Genomic DNA, 25,553 nt, shown 5'->3' with positions numbered 1-25,553 from the left:
AACAAGACTCACCCCAACAAGGAAAAAACAAAGTCACAAGGATGAAGAGGATGTTGAGCCGTGAGCAACAACTCGTGATTATGTTTCTATTCGTTCCTAATCCTCGGCTCTTCTTTACCAACGATAATAGACAGCAAGTAGCTGGTTCGTAAAGCACTCCCGGTCTGCTTTCGCGGGGTAACGCTCAAAGAAGCCCGCTAAAGCAAAACAAAAACGTCAAATAAATTGTCCGAAGTGACAATACGGCGCAATCCGCCATATTAAAAAGTCCGAAGAAGGAAACGGAAAGTAACGGTGTACTGCAACACGTCAAACTGAATCTATAAGGCTGCATCTGTCACTCGGAGAATCTTCGTATGTAGATGAGCGTACCGTATTGCACGTGATATTATAGCACAGGTCAACAGCAGCGGAGCAATATTGTACGACTAGTGGGGAACGAAACACTTACACAGCTCGCCCCCCTCCACAAAACCTCCGGCAAGATGACTATGAAATCGATGAAGTATAACGACTGTGACACCATCATGGACGGCTACAATCCGGCACCACCGCCATTACCGAGAAGGGTACCGCCGGCGCGAAATATCTACGCGGAACCGTTTGCGACCGAGTCCAACACGAACAGGTGAAGAAATGGGAGATTTTTAGTTTCTTTAGAAATTTTGCATGAATCTTGGTGATGGTTAGGCTCGACACGATATTAGCTCTGAAAAGGTCCCGTCCGGCAACTGCCTGTATGAGGCTGTGCTGTGTGTATGTTGGAATTGGTATGATAAGTAATTTAATGTAATGTATATTGAGAAGTTTAGGATTAATCTAAATCGTCACGGAGACTTCAATTTGGAAATGTGTTTTTTTTCGAGCCACCATTTTAGCATCGGAAGGATTTAAATGGGGACTAACCTACAATCACACTCAAACCCATCCCATATACTGATTATATATATATATATATATATATATATATATATATATATATATATATATATATATATATATATATATATATACATATATATATATATATATATATATATATATATATATATATATATATATATATATATATATATATATATATATATATATATATATATATATATATATATATATATATATATATATATATATATATATATATATGTGTGTGTGTGTGTGTAACTGGTGTGTAAATGATTCTCATATTTGACACTGTTTCGATAGACTACAATCATCGCAACAGCTGCAGCAGCAACAGCAGCAACAGCAGCAGCAGCAGCAACAGCAACTTCAATCACAGCAGCAACCGATACCGCAACTGACACAATCCATGACTAATACACACATCACCACCGGTTCCCGTCTGGGTGGATCCTCCTCCCTGGTGATGCCCGTTTTCCCATTGCGAACGGGCGGTACCGCCCACACACCCCATTATTCACCTTACTCGCCATCAAGGTAATTGCGCAAAAAAAAAAAAGCGAGCAAGCTAATGATGATTGTGGCCCGTGCTTTCCCCGGGAATGCATATAATTCAACTAATAGTTGGCGCTTGTTCTGCTTTTTCAATTTGCTAGATTGTTTTACTATCCCTCAATCCTTTTTTTTCTTTTTGTTTTTTGAGCGTGTGGTCGTGTGTGTGTGTTTTATCCTGTTAAATAATTTCGACTTTCGGATGCACGGTTGTGTTGTTTCTCCGTGTGCTTGGGGATGCCTTCTGCCTTTTACGTTGCTTAATGCTTATTGGTTAAGGAGGGAAGAGAAGCAAAAATGATTTAGGGCTTTAAACCACTTTAATACTTTTACTGCATTTTCTTCTCCCGCAAATGTGCGGTGGGTATGTGCGTGGGAAACGCATTTGAAAAATAAAATGGTGTATCACGTTTAAAAAAAGGAGCTATAAAACTAACAGCTTTTATTTTTTTGGTGCGTACATTCTTTAAAAATGGCTAGTTCATTATTTTAATACATAATAATATTAATATCAATACAAAATATATGTTAATCACGTTGTTAGAATACAAACTGTCTGTTAACATTTGAAAATTAATTTAAAAGTTTGAAAAAAAAAATTTAACCGCCAAAACCACTTGTTTGCGCCTAAAGGTTAGGCTATCCGCTAAGCACACACATTTAAATCGCTGTAACGGTGAGACAATGGATGTACAATTATTATAAACAGGAATTAACTAAAACAAATCATTTAATCAGATTGTAAGCATGCTCGTTATTTTATTTTCAGATTAGATAAACAAAAACTCAAGAAACTAGTGCAGATAACCAGTTAAATATTTTAATCATTAACGCTTCTGCATGACAATTACTACGCTTGTTTTTTGAATTCTTTATAATAATACTAGTTTTGCCAATACTAACAAGCTTTTAGCAGTAGTAACTATATACCTAAAGATCCAAAAACATACAATTTATGATGACTTTTTTGTTCTCCATCGTTCGCATCCTAGGTTTCGCATCGACAAAAGCTGTCAACATCGTTGCTCTTGGAAGTGTTTTAGCATCGCCTTAATATTGGTTACAATAATTTTATCGGCAACACTAACGTATTTTGCAGGTATGTGTGTTAGTGATGTATAAATTTTCATTTTTCCTCGGAGTTGGATTAATCCAACTAAAATAACGAGCACTCCGCAGTAATTTTTCCTGAAATTATATCGGAGAATACTACGGATTACTACGGAATAATTGTTTCGGATTACTCCGGATTTAATTCCGTATTACTCCGAAGTTACTCCGGAGAAATGATTTCGAAGTGTCTCCGGAGTAATTATTACGGAGTTACTCCGAAGTTACTCTGGATTTATTACTCCGGAGATACTTCGGAGTAAATTTTCTAATTTACCTCGGATTTTTTCCGGAGAATACTCCGGTTTTTGGACGTCGAAATCGAAGTGGATTCATTAATCCCCTTTCTTACCTTTAGCAACAAGCTCCATGAAATCCAATATCGATGCTGCCAACTGCATACTGGTGCAGGATGTAAAAACGGGCACCGCCGTCGATCAAACCGGCACGCCAATCGATTCGTCCAACTACGGACTGCTATCCGGACCATCGACACTGAACCCAACGGAGGAGTCACCGATCACCAGTACCCTCGACCACAACAGCTTCTCCACGCTCGGCGGTTTGCCGGGCGGAGGGGTGGCCGGCGGCAACGCCGCCCTCTCCACCTACAGCCGACGTCCGACGCAGGACATCTCGCACCCGGTGCAACAGACGACGCAAACGTTCAGCTCGATCCATCAGCCAAAGTGGCCATCGATCGTGGAGTTGCGCGAGTTTAACGAAATCCACGCGTCCACCATTGCACCGTTCCAGTTCTGGAACGTCGAGTTCCGCAACAAGCATCCCGCCTTTATACAGTTCAACTTTACGCTACCGTGGGGCGCTAACTTTGCCATCTACGGGCGGCGCAATGTGGGCCCAACCGTCACGCAGTACGACTTTGTGGAGTTTATCAAGGGCGGTCGGGTCGATCATAAGCTGCGGCGGAAGCGTAGCATCGGTAGCAGCTTCTTCCAGAACGATGTGCTCGATGCACACTTCAGCGAGGAAAATTCGTCCACGTTCGAGACGGCCCGACGGAACCGGTACGCGTACGAGGATCTGCCGCTGGACGAGGTGGAAAAGCACATTATCTCGAAGCGTTCCGCAGATGGTGGAGCGGGCCCATCATCGCTGCAAAAGATCGACATGGAAGCGATGACGGTGAACGTGACGATACTGCAGTACCTCGACATTGGCCGATGGTACCTGTCGGTGTACAATGATGAGCTGCTGCCGCACACGGTTTCGCTGGTTGTTGGTGAGGCGGAAGGCATCCATACTGCCTGCCCTAGCGACTGTTCCGGTCGCGGTTCGTGCTATCTGGGGAAGTGTGACTGTATTGATGGCTATCAAGGCAATGATTGCTCGATCAGTAAGTAACGAAGGGTCCTCATGGAATCCATTTTGTGATTCGCCATTTTCATCACATGTTTCTTCTACTTTCGCGGCAGGTGTTTGTCCCGTTCTTTGCTCCGCCCACGGTCATTACGGTGGTGGCGTTTGCCACTGTGAGGAAGGCTGGAAGGGTTCGGAGTGCGATATACCCGTGTCGGAGTGTGAAATGCCAACCTGCTCGAATCATGGCCGCTGCATTGAGGGTGACTGTCACTGTGAACGTGGTTGGAAGGGATTGTTCTGCGAGCAGCGTAAGTCAGACTCCGTGCGGGTGGGATTCATAAGCTGGAACGTTTTTTTTTTTAAACATACATTTCTCTCTACCGTATATCTCTACAGAGGACTGTATCGATCATTCCTGTTCGGGTCATGGTACGTGTGTATCGGGCCAGTGCTTCTGTAAGGCCGGTTGGCAGGGCGACGACTGTAGCATTGTCGATCAGCAGGTGTACCAGTGTCTGCCCGGATGTTCCGACCATGGCACGTACGATTTGGATACCGGTTCCTGCATTTGTGATCGCCATTGGACCGGACTCGACTGTTCGCAGGGTAAGCTATACGGGCATGCAATCAATTAAATTTTCATTTTTTTAAATAATGTCTGCCTAATGGCTGAACAAACCTACTTAAATAGTAACTTAATATTAAGAACAAACAGGGGCTTGGATGGTTAAGAAAAGGGCTAGGGATTAAAGAGAGGATCGTAGTATAGGGAAGGAAAACCGGACAAGTAAGATGGAAATTAAAACAGGTGAGACTGGGAGTTCAAAGAGAACAAGGCACGGAGCAGAGGATCATTACAACCAACAGAGGTACGATGTCTAGGGATGATTTAAGGAAGGACGGATACGAAGGAAATGGGGGTTGGGAACAAAAAAAAAAGATCGAACAGATTAGTGACGGTGCATCAATATGATATGCAATACATATCGATATGAGTCTCAAGAGTTTCGAGTTCAAGCAGTTGACACCTAGATTGCTAGTCAGGCAAGAACTCAGCGAATCAATATTCGATCAATATGGACTCGAGCCGGGGGACGCCAGATTAGAGAGCAATATTCCAGCAAAGATCTTACCAGCGAACAGAAGGGCGCTTTCAGACATTGAATGTGAGTAAATGTGAGGTGTAAAAGTGAGACCACCTGAGTCATTCACCATTGAAGCACAGTTGCACAAGACTTGGTCTAGTGCATACAGGGTGAGATGAAAAAACTGTTATGCTTTTGTATTGCATGAAAGCAAACAATGTTGGAAATAACATCAAAATTTATAATCAATTCAGATTTGTGTGAATTGACCACCATTGGGACAAATTAAGTCCTTCAGAAGGCTGATGAAGCCATCGCATGCTGCTCGAAAGTGGTGCGATTTTTTAGCGAAAACCTTATTTCTCAAAATACCCCAAGCACATTAGTCCAACCGATTGGTGTCTGAGGATTGTGGTGACCATTGTTCCATGGCCGGGATTGTAGACGTGTTTGGAGTGGAGATAAAGGGAATATCTAGCTCAATTGTATATAGGGTAGGCATATGCCGCATATTTGAAAATTACCGCGATAGTGATGCGAAGGATGTCGGCGTAACCGTCACAGAGCTAGGGAATCGATGCCGTCGAAGGGAACGTAAAGCGGAATCAGGTTCATGGAGGGGATCGAGGAGGTATAGAAAGGGGACCACAATAAAGGGATAGCCGCGTTGATAACATTAGAAAAATAATCTGTTACGTCGTTTAATGATAGCGAAGAGTTTAAGATGGCGTCCAATTTCTGGGAATCTCCACCTAAGAATATTTAATCCTCAGCTCCCGAATTGTAATTATGGGAAGGGAGATGATCATTCAACCGCAAGGAGATCGTGAGCTCTAGAGAATTTAATTTAATGGAATTTAATGCTCTCCCATGTACAGCCGTCTGTAGTCTGGATTGCGGACCGAATGGTATCTGTGAGAATGGACGCTGCCGGTGCGATGACGGCTGGACCGGCAGTTTGTGCGATCAGCTGATGTGTGATCCACGGTGCGCCGAGCATGGCCAATGTAAGAATGGTACCTGCGTTTGCTCGCAAGGATGGAACGGACGGCACTGTACGCTACGTAAGTCGATTTGGTTGCTCCACCCGCTCGTGTCAACAACGTCTAATGCTTTTTTCTTGAATCATCTCACAGCTGGCTGCGTTAATGGATGCTCCCGGCACGGCCAGTGCACGATGGAGGACGGAGAGTACAAGTGTATCTGCGTGGAGGGCTGGGCTGGCAACGATTGCTCGATCGCGCTAGAGATGAGTTGCAAAGATAATATTGATAATGACAATGGTAAAACAAAACGGTCGTCTGCAAGTTACTGCCAGCGGTTGTTGTGCGGCAGGCTGTGGTACCGCGTGTCGCACGGTACCGCCAGCCTGCCTGCCCAGCTTGTGGCACGGTCTCGTTCATCCGCTTACAGTGTCGGATATGGAAACTTTGACCAACCGGTGAACTCTGTATTTTTATATTTAATGTTTTGTTTTGTTTTCTTTCTGTCTGCATCTCGACTTCCTCTCCAGACGGCATGACGGACTGTTCTGATAGTGAGTGTTGCGTGCATCCGATTTGTGCGGAACATATCATGTGTTTGGCATCGAACGATCCGGTCGAAGTGTTGCTGCGCAAGCAACCACCCTCGGTAACGGCGTCCTTCTATCAGCGGGTCAAATTTCTGATCGAGGAAAACTCCGTCCAGTCGTACGCACATATGGACGAGTACAGTGAGAGGTAAGTGGTATCTAGCTTTGCTTTTTTCGTTCGCCTATATATACATATATATATACACACACATATATCTTTGTTACATATCATAACAAACTGGGACGCCTGTTACCAATTCATCAGGGAGAGTCATAACCCTATCGATTAGCTATCGATATATTTATATTGTCAGGACTTGCATCCTGACAAAATGGAAACAATTACACACAGTCTCTCTCTCTTTCTATTTGAACCATTTTCGCTTAAAAAATGTTTCGGGTAGGACTGTTACTGTTACTACCGTTCAAATCCATTAGATCCCTTGTGCAGGGTTCTCCACCGGGAGGGAGGTCCACGCAGCGTACGTACCTTTTATATGCCACGTGCACGTACGTCACGACCCAACTGGCGGCGCGATACGCGATTGTTATCGCCTGGTTAGCCTCCCCGGTGGTTGTGGTGATGGTCAGCAAGACTAACACACAATCGATTTCAATTCTATGCAAAAACAAACCGCTATAGTTGTCCACAAACATGCCTTGCTCAGGCTTACATAACAAAAAAAAAAGACAAAAAACAACAACAAAAATATCAGTCAAAATGCCAAATAATAGAGTACGTCATCTAATTTGCATAAGCTACAATTTTGCATTGTGATATATTTCCCTTACTGTGTTCCAAATGTCCACCAAAAAAAAAAAAAAAAAAAGAAAAAACCAACAATCCCAAGCAATTTCCCCTAACACATCTGTTTACTTTCCCTTTTCCCAACTCCCCTTTGCCATCGTGACGGTGAATAATGTGCTCTTGTGCTGTCCTGATCCGGCGACCATCTTGTTTCGAATGTTTTAAAACTACCTCGACAAGCGTAGTGTCCCGTATCCGGGCGCAGGAGAGAACAGGAGTACATTAAGCCCGTGATGGCAAAGATTGTGTTTCGTCTAATGTTGTTCATCAACCTACCTTGTGTGTGTCTTTTTAAAACCCCTTTCTTGATTGTTCATGTGTGTGATTCCCTCTACCCCCCAAAAAACTCAAATAATAAGTAAAGTAAATCAACAACAACAACAAAAAAAAAACAAAGGAATTTAACGCAAGTAAAATCCGAATTGTTAGGGCCTTTTATTTAAATGTTTTGTTAATCTATTCTCACTTCAACGTGTTAAATGTGTCTGCTGGAGAAAAAACAATACAAACTAAAAGAAAAAAAAACAATGTAAAGGTGTGTGTTTTTAGTTTTTGTTTTCGGAATGATTTGAATTTCGCTTCTATTCTAACATATGTTACTTTTCATCCTTGATTACAGAAGATTACGTTTTTAATCTTTTTCTTTTTGTTTCGGTTTTTTGTTTTTCTTATGGTATTTTGATTTTGAAATTGTTTACATAATCACTAACCGAAGCTTAGTTAGTAGTAAATACCGTCAGCAAAATGCAAAATGCAAAATGCGGCAATGCTACCAAAAAAAAAAAAAAAACAATCGTTCTACTTGCAATCAAACGCATACAAAAAGTGTGACTGGGTTAATTAATATTTGTGCGGGAATAGAAAAAAAAGAAATTGAAAGATAACACGACTTAAAATTTCAACAACAAAAAATGTAAGGAAACCCTGCTCTTGCTTCTCGGTGCTGAATCTAGAGTGAGAAATGAAGCTCAAGAAATTAGACCATTCACTTCCACAATGATAAGCAATTTCAAACCTGAAGTTTTATACACACATCACTTACCTTCTGAGAGAGCGAGAGCTCCTGCTTGCTTAATCCGGTGTTATTTGTTCGAATTCCTTTTTGCATTACAGTTCCATCGATATTTCTGTCTAGCGATGTAACAGTTGGCCAAATTTGAAAAAAATCTAATATTTACACTCAAACTCATAGCTTTTCTCTTGAAGCGCCATCTGGCTGAATCGCGTGTTACTAGTGGCCTAAGTGCGATAGTGCCCAATTGACAAAATTTCCTTTAATAACACTATTAAGGGCTTCTGTCAATACAAATCTCCCTTAATAGTTTTTACTAAGGGATTTTTTTTTTGTAAATAGAAAGCTTAGGAGGAAATCTATCCCAAGTGTAGGGACAGTAATATAAACAGAAAGACAATTTTCTTAAAAAATTAACTGTTGGTCACTTTAAATTATGAATTCTTTTTCACTAATGTGTACTATATTTGCTGCAAATATGTATTGGTATTTGTGGATATTTGTGTAAGCGATGTTTTGAGCCCCTCTCAATTATGTGGCCATCGTTCCTTGGCACCAAAACAAAAAAGACATATGGCAGTAGCTAAACAAAATAAATTAGGAAGCCAGTTATTGATGTAAGCTAAAGGAAAAGTAAAACAGGCTTTAGTTTTTGTTTATTTTAGAATGTTTGGTGCACACTAAGCTTCAAGCTTTTTTGACCGGTTTGTTTCGAATTTCGTAAACGACAAAAAGTCCATGCTAACGCCTGTGATTATGCAAAGTGACAAGGAAAGCATTTTATTTTCTTCTAAGAACAAAATAGTAACTAATGACAGTGATGAAGAAATCGGTTAGGAAACACAAAAAAAAAACACACAGATTATCGTACAATGGCGTCTTAAAGGGAGGAGTTGTACCTATTGAACGAGAGTGAATCAATGGTTACTCTGCTCATTGGTTGTTGCTTATAACCAAAAGCAGAGTGTTAGTACCCATGCTACCAGCACAGCAAGCAGTGAACTTGTGTTCCTTTTTTTGTTGTTATTCCGACAATGCTTCATTTTGTTGTGACACAATCAAACACCAAAAGCAAAAACAAAACAAAAGAGTAGATAAGCGATAAGCGCGCGCTATATATCAGAGAACTACAGCGAAACAGACAAAATTGTGCACAGCGTGTGTGGTGGAATCCGAGTTGACAATAATGTGTTGAGTGAATGGAGATGAATGAACGAGTTGTACTTTGTCTAATGTCTATTGTGTTTTGTGTGTTGTTCGAATTATTGTGATGTTTTCTTCTGTTGTCTTTATTCTGTTATTGTGTTTTTTCATCTATTTCCGTTTAAAAAAAAATTAAAGTGTAAACAGCAAGAAAAAAAATCTACAACCAAAGAAAACCAAACAAACAAACAAAAAATTTGAAGAGAAACAAACAAAACTCTAACTATGAACTATTTCCGTTGAAACAACCAAGACGAAGCTTTTCTTTCTGTTCCTCTTAAAGAGTCCCGTTTTTAGTTTTTCTTTTTTGGTTCAATTTCGAAATGCAAAATGTTACGCTCCAATTACCCGATGGGTAGCATTTTCATCCCACTTTATGCCACAAAAAAAAACCCCCCGTACCCATGCCCAACTCTCCCAAGCGTTCCTCAAGCGTTTTCAGTTTGGTTTTGTGTGCGTTCAACGCTAAAACTACTTCTATCTTCAGCTGTCAGTTTAGCGTTTTCTGAACGACGCCGTCCCATCAACTGCATTTGGTTTGGTGGTGACGTTTGATGATGGGCGGAGAAGAAGTCGTAAAACATCGTTAGCGTTTTTTTTTTCGGTGAAATTTTTAATCAATACAAAGAATGAAAAAAGCGTTCAGCTGTTTGCTATTTTTTAAATATAAAATTCAGTTAAATCTGGTTTTTCTGGTTCGATTCCCATTGCCATTGTTTTTTTTTTGTGGTCCAATTGAGGACCTAAAAAAATGTAACTTAGATCGACTAATTTCCCCCTGTGACAGATTTGTCAGCCGAACCAAATTATGTATACTGTGTTTTGTAAAAGAAAAAGCGCAAAAACGCATAAAAAACAATCATTTTTATTCTCCCCCAAGCAACGAAACCCCAAAACGAAACGAACCTCTCCCCAACCCCCGCCCCACTATTACTCAGTGCGTAAAGAACTAATCCATAAACTTCGTTCTCTCCGTTCTTTTCTATTCCCCATCTTCACAACTCCACCAATTGCAAAAAAAAAACAAAAAACACAAAAAAAACGTCGATAATTGTTATTTGTTTGTTCTTACGTGCTAAAACCATGTTATTAATTTTTAATTAAAAGTGAGTTCTGGAACTCGTTCACACCGTGGTAAGTCTTGCAAGCTGCAGTTGCTGCTGTTCGTCTTGTTGCTGTTATAATATAATTTTCTTTCATGCCTCTTTTTATCCGTTTTCGAACAGAATGTTGTCTCTGTTTTGTGTTTGTGGTTTTTTGTTTTCATTTTCGTATCCTCAAACTGGTTGACCAAACCAAACCGACATCACCCATCATCGTTCATCTGTTTTGTGTGTGTTTTTTGTTCGTTTTTGTTGTTTTTTTACTTTTGTTTCACTTGCATACTCTTTATGTTTTGTTTATTCTTTCTCGTCTAACTTCACACGCGCACACATTCATCATCACTGTCATTTCGCATACTATTCGTCATAAGCATATGTTAACCGATTATATGTACATACTTAATTACCTTTAAGCTTCACATAAAATATCTCGTTTAACGGTATATATAATCATAATATATGTGTATGCGTATGTACACAAAAACACACGAGTAAAACAAACAAAGTCCCATTCACAAATCATCACGGTTCTGTTTTTACTTTATCTCTTCGTTACCCGTATATTTTTTGTCTCATCTGCCTATAGGACGTTTCTTCATGTTACCCGTTGTTTCTGTCCAATCAAAAACTGTTTCCGCTTTTGTTTCTGTGTTGTCCTTTTAGTCAATGTTCTTTTTGGTTTTGCTAAACGTATACTGTCCACGTGATTGACATGATTCTGAAATGAGAATGCCATGGTAGAACGAACACGATTTAATGTAATTTTTTTCAAACCAAACACCGAATATATATATGATATTATGCAAAAAAAAAACACGTTTCCGTTTACCGGCAACTGGGAAATTTATTGTGCCATTTGTACATGTACATTAAGAAAACAAAACAAAAAAACGAAGAAAAAGAAAACACATTAGTTACATAGGGAAACCCTTGTTTTCTTTTAGTTTTATTTAAGAACGATTTTGTTTTGTCTTTGTACTATTTATATTATGTATTTTTCTTTATTTTCTTCTATATTGTATGATTTTGCCAGTACCAGTTAACTATTTGTTAACATTGTTTCCTTAATATTATTTAAGGTTTTCTTTATTTTTTGCTTTATTTTTTTATTGTGGCCCAAAGCAAGCTTTAAAATGTTTTTATTTAGTTTGCGTTGTTTTTTTTATGTTTTATAGAAACAGAAGCCAATTATGTTTTTTTTATCATAATTTTTAAAGTAACGTTTTGTCTATTTTACTTTGTTTTGTTTTTCTTTCGTTTGTGTCTCTCTTTCTCTCTATTCTTCAACAGTTTTTTTTTTCCTATTTGTACTGCTCATTGTTTTCATATCTTTTAAAATTGATAAATTCCCACTTTTGTATTGGTTGCACTATTTTTATGTTTAAGAAAAAAAAACTACAATAAGAACAGATAAAACTTTAATGAAACAAAAAAACAAAGGCCAATAAGTTAGACTTATTACAGTTTAAAATCGTAAGAAAAAGAGTGAAAGGAGAAAGAGAACAAAAAAAAAGAAGAAGCAACTAGTTTCACATTACTATTTATTAAACAGCATAAATAGTTAAACTAGTTAGAGGCTTTTCCTACTAATCCTTCCGTCAAATCCCTAAATGTTTTCCCTCACATATAAAACAAAAAAAAAAAAACAAAAAAACAAACAAAATGTTCCCCAACGATCCCTGCCTTATTGTCCCTGGTCGAACTTCCCATCTTCCCAATTATTGTCTGCGTCTATCATATGTTTCTATGTATATACCCTCCATGTGCTGCGAAATTTTGGAACATTTTGAGAACTCTTTTGCTTTAAAAAAAAAACAAAGTAAAACAACTGAAGTAATAATCTAGAGAAAAAAGAAATAGTTTTGCAATAAAAAAAACAATCAGTCAAAAATTTTTACAAAAAAAAACCATACAAAACATACAACTTGAAGTAATATAACAAAAACAAAATAAAACAAATGCAATCTGAAGTAGAAATGTGGAATGCATAAGAAAACTGGAACTCTAGAGGCAAACTTGTGCGACAGCTTAGTGGTGGTGTGTTGGACAGGCCCTTCGAAAACATTGTCAGACAACAAACTAAACGTGATGATGACGTGACGAGATTGTACCGGGGTTATTTTTTATTTTGCATAGTCTCTAGCAGTAAAGGGGATGCAGTCGCTCACAAGCTTCCGTACGGCTCAACAAACGGGCGGAAGAGATGCTATCCGTCAACTAGTTGTAGTCGTTTTAGCTTTGTGAAGTATTGTTCATTACCATTATACACTACTACTACTACTACTACTACCAATGCTTTCTCGCTTGAAACCGAACTCGTGACCGGTATTTGCGCCATTTCTATATTTTCTATAGCCGTGTTGGTCTTGCTAACCGAGTAGATATGCTGTTTTCTTTACGCTCTTTAGGTTTTACAATTCGTTTTCGTTTTTCGGGGTGCAGCGAATATAATTTTCTATACTTTTATATATTTTTCTTATAATAAAAATTTGAATACAAAAAAAAAACCAAATAGCTTCAATAGCAAGGACATCCTTTAGTTTGTTGCGTTATTTGGAAGTGAATCAACAGTTTTTATTTGGTTTAACTATTTGGTTGGGAAAATTAAATAATTCAAGAAAAAACGTGCACATGTGCACATGATACCCTTGATTTGAAACGTAAATTTTTCAAGACAACGGTAATCATGCCAACGCAAAACAATTTCTCTATTTCATTAAAGCAATGTAATGTTTCCTTCTTAAAAAAATGTTTAAAGCTGCATTTCAAAAAGAGCTCACAATTATTAACTTCATTTGAAAGAAGGAACTGTGCTGCAAAAACACTGCAATGTTGTTTGGAAAACTTAAATTTTGCCAGTTGGAAAGTGATATGTGTAATAGACTAGGGATTGAAGATGCTTAAATACGTTGTTTGAACCGTTGAACAGAATCAATACTATCACTCAGCATTAAATTAGTAGAACGCATAGCGTTATTTATTTTAATGAGTTTTTAATTTCGGCATTTTGATTATTTGATTGTTTTACCGCAACGATGTTTTTTTTTCTTTTGAGCTTTTATATGCATTTACTATCACTATTTTACTAACCATTTAAATTGTTGAGTAAGTTGAGTTAGTTGACAATTGCCATTTTTTTCTATTTGAGATGCAGCTTTGAGCAATTTTGAGCTTAATTATGAGTTAAAGCAATGAAGTAAGCAAATTTGTTTCTAGCCGTTATGATATATTCATTTGATATGTTTTGTTTACTTAACTAGATTAGATTGCATTATTAGACACATTTAAAAAATATATATATTTATTCCATATACTTCAGCAAACAAACGGGGGAACGAAAAAAGAAAACAGACAACACTGTAAAATATTCTGCGAATATTGCTGTGACATTTGTGACGTTTCTTTCACACTTTTGCAAATCGTTGCTCCATTTTATGCTACACCATTTGCTACGTATAAATGACACAAAAACTATCAATTAAAGCAATTTATGTGCGTAACTGTGTGTGTGTGTGTGCTTGGCTGTTGGTGGTTTAGTAAGAATTATGTAAAAAACTTTGAAAAATAATGACCAATGTGGGAAGGCTTTTTTGAACAGAAGCAATCCGCCATCCGCCTTCTCCCCCCCCCCCCCCCCCCCTGGGCATCACATTTACAACGCATTGTAGTGTAGGTTGCGCATACTATGGTGCATGCTGGTGATACGCACCCAATCTTCTTCAAATAAGCAAAAAAAAAAAAAACCGGTGAGGCTTAAATGTACAATCTTTCGAAGGGTCCGTCATGCCGTATAACCGCCACGCGCGCAGCTACTTTCCAAGTATCTAAATTCTGAGTTTTAATGTGCATTTCAAACCTTTTTATACAAACACATACAATCGTAGAGAAAAGGCTTTGCGCTAGAGAAACGGATTGAAACCAAGTGCAGGCTATAAAAACAAAATAAAATATGATTTGGTCATCACTACACACGGGGGAATTAGTGAGGGTTTTAGTAATTGTAATTGCAACGTAACAACATTTGTAGCGAGAGTGGTAGTTTTTAATGCGGGCTAGGCGTTCGAGTTCGGCGGCGGTCCGGTAGCCGAGGCGGTTTAGCGGCGCTAAACTTACACAACACGGCAGGAGTGGAGTATCGAAACCCATTAGGACCGTCGTCGTTTCGTTCGTCGAGTGTTGTTTTTGGACTGTTGGGAGCTTACTTATGAGATAAAGTTCAGGCAGCCACTTGAATTAACATCCTGTGGGGGTCCCGTGGGCGCGCCCAGGTGGTGTAGAGGCGATAGCAGTCAAACACAACTGGGAAATATCATGCGAAGATGGATCGTTCTCTCCTATTGAGGGAGTACTGACTTGCCCCATAGATGGCGTCAGGTCAGGACCCTGTGAGGCTTTTGAAGTATTTTAAAAGTAGAATAGCATTCAAAGTTTTTTCGTCGGAGAGCTCCCAATTGATCACTCAATCTTTCCTAGACACATCTGCATGTGCTACACACAAAAAGGGAGCACAATCGCCAAGTACTAGTGGATTGTTTAGAGCTGACAATAACCAGAGGCATATATAAACAAGGCAGTATTTTGTTTTTACTATGGCTGAAGAAACAAACGTCTAACAGGGCAGGGTTCGTATCGTCCAACACCAACACAACTGTCTTTCTACGTCTGGAACTCAATCATTCTCGCAAACGTCAAACAAACCCATACTATCTAATAAGGGTCCCTTCTTGAGCTTCACACCAAACAGATTGAGCAGGCATACCTCACCAGACGTAAAATCCCCATTTTTCTATAAAAGTTGAACATTTTTTTTTCTCTTGCCAAGATACGAAACCTGCTATAAAATCTTGTTAACGCATGAAAGGGACCAAAACAAATGATTCTCTTTCTCTCTCTTTCTCGCTTCAATATTGCAATGTTTAAATTCCACTTTCTATTCGCTATCGTTGCTGTAGCTAAGCGTTACATGACTATGGGTTGTAGATTTGCACATGACAGTAAAGCTATCACTCTAGCCTATCGAACAAAGCTTAAAATATTCTCAAAACTCAGAATTTCTTTTAGGGGGGGAGGGGGGGGGGGGGGTGCGAAAAGACTGTTCGCTTTCATTGCCATTGTGGTGTTTTTGGGTGGTAAGTTGTTACGGTTGTGTTACAATTACTAGAATCTTCCCGTTTGTTTAATTTGGGTTCCGTTCCCGTTTGATGCCAAAAGCTGAAAAGGTACACACTTACATCTATCGATCTATATATATATATTAAAAAACATATATCCTAACAGTACATTTTTGATTAATATTTTAGCTATTGTATCTCTAATTCATATATATATATATATACTTTAGCAAAACTGTTATGTTTCTGTTGTTCCTATTCTTACGTGTATCATCACTGTTTGCGAGAATGTTTCATTTTATAACTACGGTCTTTTAGATACTAATTATAAAACTCTTGTGATTACATTTAATAGTTTTATTTTTATTACACATTCTCTTCCCTCCCCCTGGATTTGGTTGCCTTACTTATTTACTGGCTCGCGCTCTTATTATTTCATCTTAACGAGACCTACAGATTGAATATTTCCTTTTTGTTTAAGGAAACAAAATAAACATCCTCCGAACTTCTATCGAAAAATTCCACGAAAGGCAGAGTCTAGTTACCTTAGTTTATGTTTTGTTTTTGTTTTTGTTTTTGTGTCTACCATTTTGTTTTCGATTCTCTCTTTCTATCTCATTCTGAAGTTGAATTGCGAGCTCAAGTTCGTAATTTTTTTTTGTATCCAAAAACAACTACAGAAGAAAAAAAAACAACCAAAATATCGTTCATCTCTCTCTCTCTCTCTCTCTCAACTTGTTATGTTTTACACTCATTCCGTAACCTCGTTATTTTAAGTTCCTTTTTCCGTACGGTTAAGTTCATTATTTCATTCCTTAATGGATGTTCATTTCTGTTACCTACATCCGTTTTGTGTACCGATGTTAAATAATTCAAACACAACGTATACTGATTCGGGCCCGTTCTTCTTCGTTCTTCTCTCTACGCGCCTGTGGTTGGCTGATTCATTGTTGTGAAACACACACGCACACGTGAATGCATGAAAAAAAAAAACCCAAAAACTCTCCGAAAACCCTCCATCCTCACACTCAGCCGGGTGTCAGTCATGCGCGGACAGGTAGTTACGCCGCAGGGTCTCGGCATCATTGGCATACGCGTATCGGTTGACCGCGATTCTCGGTTTGGATTCACACTCACGCGACAGGGCGGTTGGTAAGTGTTGACGGCTCTACCTTGGAGGAGTTGAAGCATTCTCCACCACTCACATTGGCCTTTTACTTATCTGCTGCAGGTTTGATGTGCTCGTTAATGGAGGTGGAGCCGTAACGCTACAGTTCCAGCGATCACCGTTCCGGCCACTCACACGGACAGTTTTTGTTCCTTGGAACCAAGTAAGCTAGAGCATGGGTTGGCATAGAGTATACTTGCACCCGAGCGAAATGTCTATGCATCAGGAATAATGTTTGTTTTAAGCAAATCAACTAACATGGCTGTGTTGCGATCTTCCTTTTTTTTTTAGATTGTTGTGCTTCCTCCGGTCCAGATGCAGATAAACGATAATGACGATCACGACGATATCTCCTTCATGTGCGTACCTACCAAGCTATGTTCCCTTACTTAACCGTCGCGGTACTACTTTTGATATTAATCAAACGTCACCCCATTTCCAGATCTGTCCCATCGAATCTTGCCTACAGCTTCCTGAGCACATCACACTACCGATTTATGGAAGATAACCCATCGCCGATAGCGATCTGTCTCGAGCATGATCACGAACTGTTAAGCCCACACCTTACCAGCACCTGGATGCCGAATGGAATCGGTTCGGTTCCGGGGAAAAATTTCATATTCGCCGAAACTCAGGTACGCCATTTTAGCCAATAAAACCCCCCCCCCCCCCACTGTCCCGCTTCAGCTGAAACTAATCACCATTGTTTCCCCCGTTGACTCCCGCAGGTGGTACAGGAAGCTCTAAAGATACCAGGTTCAGAAATTCATCTACTCTACAAATCATCGCAAGCGTCCGGCTATCGTTCGATCGTCCGCATGCAGCTGACGCACGATCGCATCCCGGACACGCTAACGCACGTGCACGTCGGCGTCCAGATCGAGGGTTCGCTGCACGTGAAAACGTACGAAGCCGATCCGAACCTGCGGCACATATTTGCCTGGAACAAGCGGAACGTGTTCAAGCAGAAGGTGTACGGTATCGCGATGGCCCGCATCTCGATCGGGTACGAGCACGCCACCTGCCGCGGTATCGTGTGGGAAACGCGCACGGTCAAGCTGCAGGGCTTCGATGTGGACATTTCCGACATTGGCGGCTGGGGGCTGGACATCCACCATCACTACAACTTCCACGAGGGCATACTGCAGAAGGGTGACGGTGCAACGATACATCTGAAGGAGTTCCCGCGCATCGTGCGCGGTGTGCTGGGCGATGGGCAGCAGCGTACGCTAATGTGCCGCGATCACTGCAACGGGCTGTCGAAGAATGGGCAGCTGCTGACGCCGGTAGCGCTAGCGTCCGGCCCGGACGGTAGCTTGTTCGTAGGCGATTTCAACCTTATACGGCGCATCACGACTAACGGTAGCATCTTCACCATACTGCAGCTAGATACAACGCGCGTATCCTACCAGTACTATCTCTCCGTATCACCCGCTGATGGGCAGCTGTACATTTCCGATTCGGAGAAGCATAAAATTTTGAAAATTGTTTCACTCGAAAATGTGGAAGATCCGTCGTCGAACTATGATGTGATCGTCGGTAGTGGTCAGCGCTGTATACCTGGGGACGAGCAGAACTGTGGCGATGGTGGACCGGCTATCGAAGCGCGACTTTCACACCCGAAAGGGTTAGCTATAGCGGCGGATCGTACGATGTACATTGCGGACGGTACGAACATTCGGGCAGTAGATCCTAAGGGTACGATCCACACGCTGATCGGTCACCATGGGCATCAGAATCGGTGGAGTCCGGTGCCGTGCCGGGGTGCGGCACGTGCGATGCAGGTCCAGCTACAGTGGCCAACCGCACTGGCGCTGAATCCGCTCGATGGCTCGCTGTACTTCGTCGACGATCGGCTCGTACTGAAGCTGACGTCCGACATGAAGGTGAAGGTTATCGCTGGCATACCATTGCACTGTAACGAGGACCATATGGCCGGTTTGAATCGTACCGCACCGGTGGAGGAACCGCTCGGTACCGTACTGGCAATGGCGTTCGGACCGAACGGTGATCTGTACGTTGCGGATACGAACTCGAAGCGCATCAACACGATCAAGGTGATTGAATCGTCCACCGGGTTTATGAAACAATTTGCTGGTAAAATTGATTCCGGAAGGTAAGCATTATAGCTGACAGCTGTCAACATAGAGGGCATATGGGAAAACGGACAAATTGTAATGTTTGTGTTTTTCTCTTCAATTTCCTCCAACAGCCAAGAGTGTGACTGTCAGGGCAAAACGTTAAACTACTCACGGCGTAAGCCGTCGAACGGAACAGCCGGCGGCTTGGGTCAAAATCCATCCGGTATCGAGCGTGGCACCGGTGGTGCACCGGAGAATGGCGGTCCGTTCTGTGTCTGTCAGCATGCGAACGACACCAGCAGCGGACGGAAGGACTATCCGGATGCTGCTGGATCGTTCGGTGGAGCGTCCGGTAGCAATAATGGTGGCACGAACGGGGAAACCATTCTGTCCTCAAGCATCCGCTTTCAGTCGATATCTGCGATTGCGGTTGCACAGGATGGTGTGATTAATGTGGCTGATCAAGGTAGGTGCTTTAAGATTTGCAGTTAATATTTACCAATAATATCAATCATACCAGGGACCGGGGATTAAACTCTCATCAGGGCACGTTCTCGTGTAGCGAGAGAACTCTCCAATTTCTTCTGCTTCTCGGTTTAATAACGACTAGGCGGCTTTGTCGCTTCACCACCGGGGCTCCGTGGTACCAGTGATCGCTAACTTTGTCGCAAACAAAACAAATAGATCTATGGGTTTCATTACCAGAATGGCCTCTGACATCCGCGACCATCTTTGTTTTAAGGCGTTTTATTATTGCTGGGTCCGATCCGTCTTGGACTATGCCAGCGTTGTCTGGATCCCTGCTGGAGTCGAGGAATGCAGGGAAGATTTCTGCCTGGCTGCATGGCCGTATGCTCGATCTGAGTGAAATTGGACCCCGCCATTCAAACGCGCAGTCCTACTTCACTACCTGTACCCTTTCTTCAGAGTTCAACGTGCCTTCTCTTGTTTCTTCGCTACTCCTATATGTTCCATCACGTCGTCTCCACGACAGACCTGCTATCTTTATTTCTTCCCGCCGTTCGGGGGGGTTTTTTTGGTCAGAATGATCCCTGGTTGGGAGCATGTTCCATAAATAAAAAAATCAATTTGTGATGGCCGGCGTGTCCTTAACGTTTTTTAAGTCAAGAAAAGTTCAAGTTTAACAGACGGTGCGATGTTTCCTCGGACAGCGAGAATTAATGTCCCTTTCCCCTTTTCCTTTTCCTAGGCTCGTTGCGAATCTTTGCCCTAGAGCACTATCTACCACAGCACGACAGTAACGGCGAGTTCCAGATACCGTACACACCGCTAAACGAGCTGTACGTGTTCAACCGGTACGGGCAGCATATCGCAACACGGGATCTCTCCACCGGCAAATCACGCTACTCCTTCCTGTACTCGAAAAACACCAGCTTTGGCAAACTGTCCACCGTGACGGACAGTTCCGGCAACAAGATACAGTTCCTGCGCGATTACAGCAACGTGGTAAGCTCGATCGAGAACGGGCAGGACTACAAGACGGAGTTGAAAATCTCGCCGAGCGGTTTGCTGACGAAGGTTAGTGCACGGTCCGGTGCGGGCCGCAAGGTGGAGGTTTTGCTCGATTACGAATCGAACAGTGGGCTGCTGATCAGTCGCACCGAAGGCCAGGAAAGCTTCATCTACCAGTACGATGACTTCGGACGGTGCGTGAAGGTGATTGCACCGAGCGGTGAGATCGTGCACGTGCGCACACTGTTTGACGATCGGTCGACCAAACCGAAGCAGGAAGATTTGCTCGTGTCGGTGCAGAGTAGCATCCGGTCGGCGTTCGGCGCACGTGGAGCGTCGAAACCGATCGAATACTCGATTACCGGTGGCATACAGACGGTGTCGATAGCGCGCGGCGGCAAGGAAACGATTGGCCGGATTGGTGCGATCAATCAGACGGTGTCGCTGTCGCTGCCGGCTGGTATTAGGTTGGAGGCCTCCGCCATTGCGACACACCCCTGGTTGGAGAAGTTTTTGCCGACCGAGGCGGAGATGTTACCGATGTGGTCGCACCAATCGCTGCACGTGGGTGATCGTGCTGCGAACGATTTGTACTCGAGCTACGCACTGTCGTCGGTCGGTTGCAATGGAGGAACGGCGGACGGTCAGCAGCATCATGGCCGTGGAACGTCCGCAATGAACGGTGGTGCGAAGGGCGAGAAAATGCTGTGTCGCGATATTTTCGTGAACGATGGGAAAAAGCTGCGTGTTGAGTATGATCCGATCGCGCAGCGAGAAATTCTTCGCGACAGGGATAATGAGGTGATACTGGTCGTTTCGTACGACCAGTCCGGACTGCCGACGATGTTCTCGCCCGGCATGGGCGATGTGTACTATCCGCTGAACATTACGTACGATCGGTTCAATCGCATCGAAGGCTGGCAGTGGGGCCCATCGGAGCTGAAGTACAACTACGATCGGCAGGGTCGCCTATCGGAGGTTAGCAGCCTGCAGGATGGCATCGTGTCGTACAGCTACAACGAGGGCAATCTGCTCGAGATGATTTCGCTCGGCAGTCAGCGCAAGTACAAGCTGGTGTACGATCGTAACGGTGGCTTGCGAGAGATAGTGTTGCCGAGCGGTACCAAGCACACGTTCAGCTTGCAACCGTCGATCGGATTTCTCCGCTTCACGTACAATCCACCCGGTAGCTCACGGTCCTACCTGCAGCACTACTCGCACAGTGGTGTTCTGCTGCAGACCGTCTTTCCGGGCGATGGTGCCCGGATTGTGTATCGGTACGATGACGAGGATCGCATCTCGGAGATTGTGCACGGTGATGGACGGGACGAGTTCCTGTACCAAACCGGTACACCGTCCTGCGAGCTACCGATGGCAATCATACACACCGAGCGCGATCTCGAATTTCGCTGGGACTTTGATTGCGTCGGCGAGCTGCTGCTCGAGGAACGGATAGACTTTTCCGCCCGGTCCGGACTCTCGAACGTGAAGTTTAACTACGAGTACGACGACCACTTCCGGCTGTCGTCGATCGGTGGGCGCATTGGTGGACAAAATCTTCCCCAGCAATCGTTCGGGTACGATGAGCGTACCGGACGGTTGGCAACGATCGGACAGTTCGAGGTGACACGTGGCGATCGGCAGGTCAATGCGACGACCGTAAGCGATCGTACCGGCACGTTTATGCGCACGGTCAATGGACGGTTTCTGCTGATGCAGCTTACGCTTACCATCCACCGGATGGAGGTGTTCCGGATGGAGTTTGCTCACGATCTGCATGGACGCATCGTGCAGACGCGCACCTACACGAGGAACGTCGGCGTCAACACGTACACGAACGTGAAAAACCTAACCTGGGACTGCGATGGGCAGCTGGTTGGCGTGGAGGCACAGGAACCGTGGGGCTTCCGGTACGATGACAACGGTAATATGCTTTCACTCACATACCGCGGCAACACGATCCCGATGGAGTACAACGCACAGGACCGCATCGTGAAGTTTGGCGAGGGACAGTACAAGTACGAACCGCGCGGACTGGTGGCACAGAATGCGCGCGAAGAACGGTTCCACTACAACGCCAAGGGACTGTTGATACGGGCGACCAAGCGTGGACGGTTCGATATACGCTACTTTTACGACCATCTGAATCGGCTGATAACGCGCAAGGACAACTTTGGCAACGTGACGCAGTTCTTCTACACCAATCAACGGCGGCGTAGCGAGATCAGTCACATCTATTCGCCGCGTGATGGCAAGCTGATGTCGCTGACGTATGACGACCGTGGCTCGCTGATCTATGCACAGGTGTACCGGTACCGGTACTACATCGCGACGGATCAGTGCGGCACACCGGTGATGATATTCAACCAGTACGGTGAAGGTATACGCGAGATAATGCGCTCACCGTACGGGCACATCGTGTACGATTCGAACCCATATCTCTACATGCCTATAGACTTCTGTGGCGGCATACTGGATCAGGTAAGCTGGAGTAGCGTAGCGTATTTAGTATTGGGACTGGGGAGGGATTATAAAGCACATTGCTTTGTCGGCTAATGCGGATGTGGCCTGGTCGAGATGGTCAGTGTCTCAGAGTCCACCAGAGCCTGTCGAGTTTAAATGCGCTGCACTATAGTCAGATCATCAAGTCCTTTCACAAATACTGGAATTTCTGAGAAAGTAAATTGCGTAAATTATTTTGGTTTTCGTCTCGTTGATCGCTCAACCGAAGCTCTGTGCTGCCTGGTCGATCCTTTGGTATGCTTTTGTTACCTGGGAGATCCTCAAACCGTGTGCCACGACCGGAGTTGAAATCCCATCTGGACCGATATCCTCTTACTCTCTAAAAGGACTGATTATTCGACTAAGTCTAGTAAGCCATTGGCCGGTGTGACCTAGTAGGACGTAAAGTCCGGAAGAAGAAGACCTGGATAGACTTATAGTAGATAGTCCCCAAAGATTTCACCTCCGAGACTTTAATGGTCAGGTTCTCTAGCGCCAGGTTTAAGAGCAGACAGTCAAATCATTCTTCCTGTCACAGACTTTTCTCTATCCACCAACCTGACATGTGATGACCAACAGAGCTGACGTGTTGTAGTATTGCATTACTAAACTACTCACGGCGTAGCTACTATAGTATTCGTCTTTCAAACACTTCCATAACTTGATATAGTTATCACTGTTGATGGTCTTTGCTTTCTCAAGATAGTCGATAAAGATTATCTGACGCCATAACCTTGCCAGCATTCCCCGCTTTGGAGAAGATTCATCGCATCCAAAATCCACTTGGATGACTGTCTATTGGACTTCGGAGTGTAGTGGTGAAGCCAGGTCTCATCCATGGTAACATACCGATGGAAAAACTTGGATTTATTTCGCTCAAACAGCTCCAAACACTGTCCAACACGTACCATGTCCAATACGTCCCTTAGATATCCTTACGGTGTCAGCCATCTCGATCAGATTGTCCGAGTGCTGTCAAATTGCGATAGAACTCGTGTCATGATTGGCAGAAACTATAAACGATATGAATTTCGATCCCCTAGGGCCATCTATGTGTCAGGCCAAAAATCTCTGGAACTCTTCGAGTTCTTCTCCATCCCGACGTAGCTCTTCGCCTCCTTCGACCTCTACATACTCAGTGAGTCGAAGACTTCGTTAACAAGAGGCCTCACTGCACACATGTTAGTGAACAGCTGCTAACTCCTCTTTAAAAAAAAGAGCCATTTACATACCATAGAGCCAATGAAGTTTAGGAATGCTAATGATATGAATCTTTCCCCGTCTTTCCCCTCACACAGGTAACGTCACTTGTTCACATGCCAGACGGGAAGGTGTACGATCCACTAATAGGGCAGTGGATGACACCGAACTGGGAGCATGTCGATCAGCGCATCAAAAAACCGACCAAACTTCACCTCTACCGCTACAACGGCAACGATCCAATCAACCCACCCCGTCAACTGCAGGACCACCCACAGGACCATCTCGACTGGTTGCAGCTGATGGGGTACGACATCGACAACATGATCCCGCAGGCATCGATCGCAAGCCGCTTCTATCAACAGCGCAACTGGCTGGAGAATGCGCTCGCCTCGCCGAACGTGCTGCGCCGCCAGTACGACGAGCGTGGCGGTTCCGGCGGCATCAACATCGGTTCCGGGTTTATGGCACACCTGATGGAGCGTTCGATACGGACGCGTCACGATTTGCTACAGCTGCCGGATAGCTTCTTCGGCTCGAGCCTCAAATCGGATCCGCTCGCTATAGGGCCGTTCCGGCTCGGATCGGGTTCGGACCCACCGTTCGGGCACGGTATAATTGTGTCGCGCGTTGTCGTGGACGAGCCGGAAGGTGGGTACGCTATCGTGTCGAGTGTCCCTGCTGCCAATCCGATCTATCGCGATGTGTACACGTCCGTGTTCAATCGCACACGGTTGCTACCGTTTACGTTCGTCGTGCACAACTCGCTGCAGGATGCGTTCTTCTTCGTGAAGGAAGATTCTTGGCGGGCGGCCGAAGATCGGCAACAGTTGAAGCGATTGCAGGGGCAGGTAAACACGACGTTCCACGATGCTGTATCGTCTGGTGTTGGCGCGAATGGTGGTAATGGTGGTGGTAGTGCCGGCACCGGGCTGTCCGGTGTGTCGAAAGCATCCGCCCATCATCAGGATGTGAAGATACACACGACGAACGCGATCATCAATCTCAAGTACGGCACAACGTCCGCCAAGGAGCGGCAGCGTTTGATGCACCACGCCAAGCTGCAAGCCGTCCGGAAGGCTTGGCATCGCGAGAAGGAACTGCTACGGAGCGGGCTCATCTCCAGCTACGAGTGGAACGCCCAGGAGATGGAAGAAATCATCAAGAATGGGTACGCCAACCTGTACGAGGGCGAGTATGTGCACGACATCGACCGCTATCCGGAGCTGCTGGAGGATCCGTTCAATGTGCGCTTTACCAAGAAGAAGGTCAACCAGTCACGCAAACGCAAACGAAGAGACACGTCGGATGTGGCGGACAGCAGCAGGGGTAACGCCGAGGTCTAG

At 43.6% G+C, this 25,553-nt stretch overlaps 2 protein-coding genes across 2 annotated transcripts in view; both read left to right on the top strand.

Moving 5' to 3' along the window:
• LOC126561877 (uncharacterized) overlaps positions 1 to 25,553 on the top strand; it is a 179,114-nt gene that overhangs the window by 102,468 nt on the left and 51,093 nt on the right. The window lies entirely within an intron of this gene.
• LOC126563427 (teneurin-a) lies at positions 474 to 25,553 on the top strand. The gene is made up of 18 exons (XM_050220074.1): positions 474 to 628; positions 1,207 to 1,440; positions 2,448 to 2,554; positions 2,924 to 3,922; positions 4,002 to 4,196; positions 4,285 to 4,494; positions 5,852 to 6,037; positions 6,110 to 6,256; positions 6,487 to 6,694; positions 10,677 to 10,703; positions 16,816 to 16,935; positions 17,015 to 17,114; positions 17,243 to 17,310; positions 17,394 to 17,586; positions 17,680 to 19,067; positions 19,164 to 19,498; positions 20,243 to 22,986; positions 24,306 to 25,553. The coding sequence occupies exons 1-18, from the start codon at positions 486 to 488 to the stop codon at positions 25,551 to 25,553; spliced, it is 8,652 nt and encodes a 2,883-aa protein (XP_050076031.1). The 5' UTR covers positions 474 to 485.

The sequence above is a fragment of the Anopheles maculipalpis genome, chromosome X, assembly GCF_943734695.1.
Source record: "Anopheles maculipalpis chromosome X, idAnoMacuDA_375_x, whole genome shotgun sequence".
Lineage (NCBI taxonomy): Eukaryota > Metazoa > Arthropoda > Insecta > Diptera > Culicidae > Anopheles > Anopheles maculipalpis.
The sequence above is the reverse complement of the archived record's forward strand: the minus strand, read 5'-3'. Positions and strand labels throughout refer to the sequence as shown.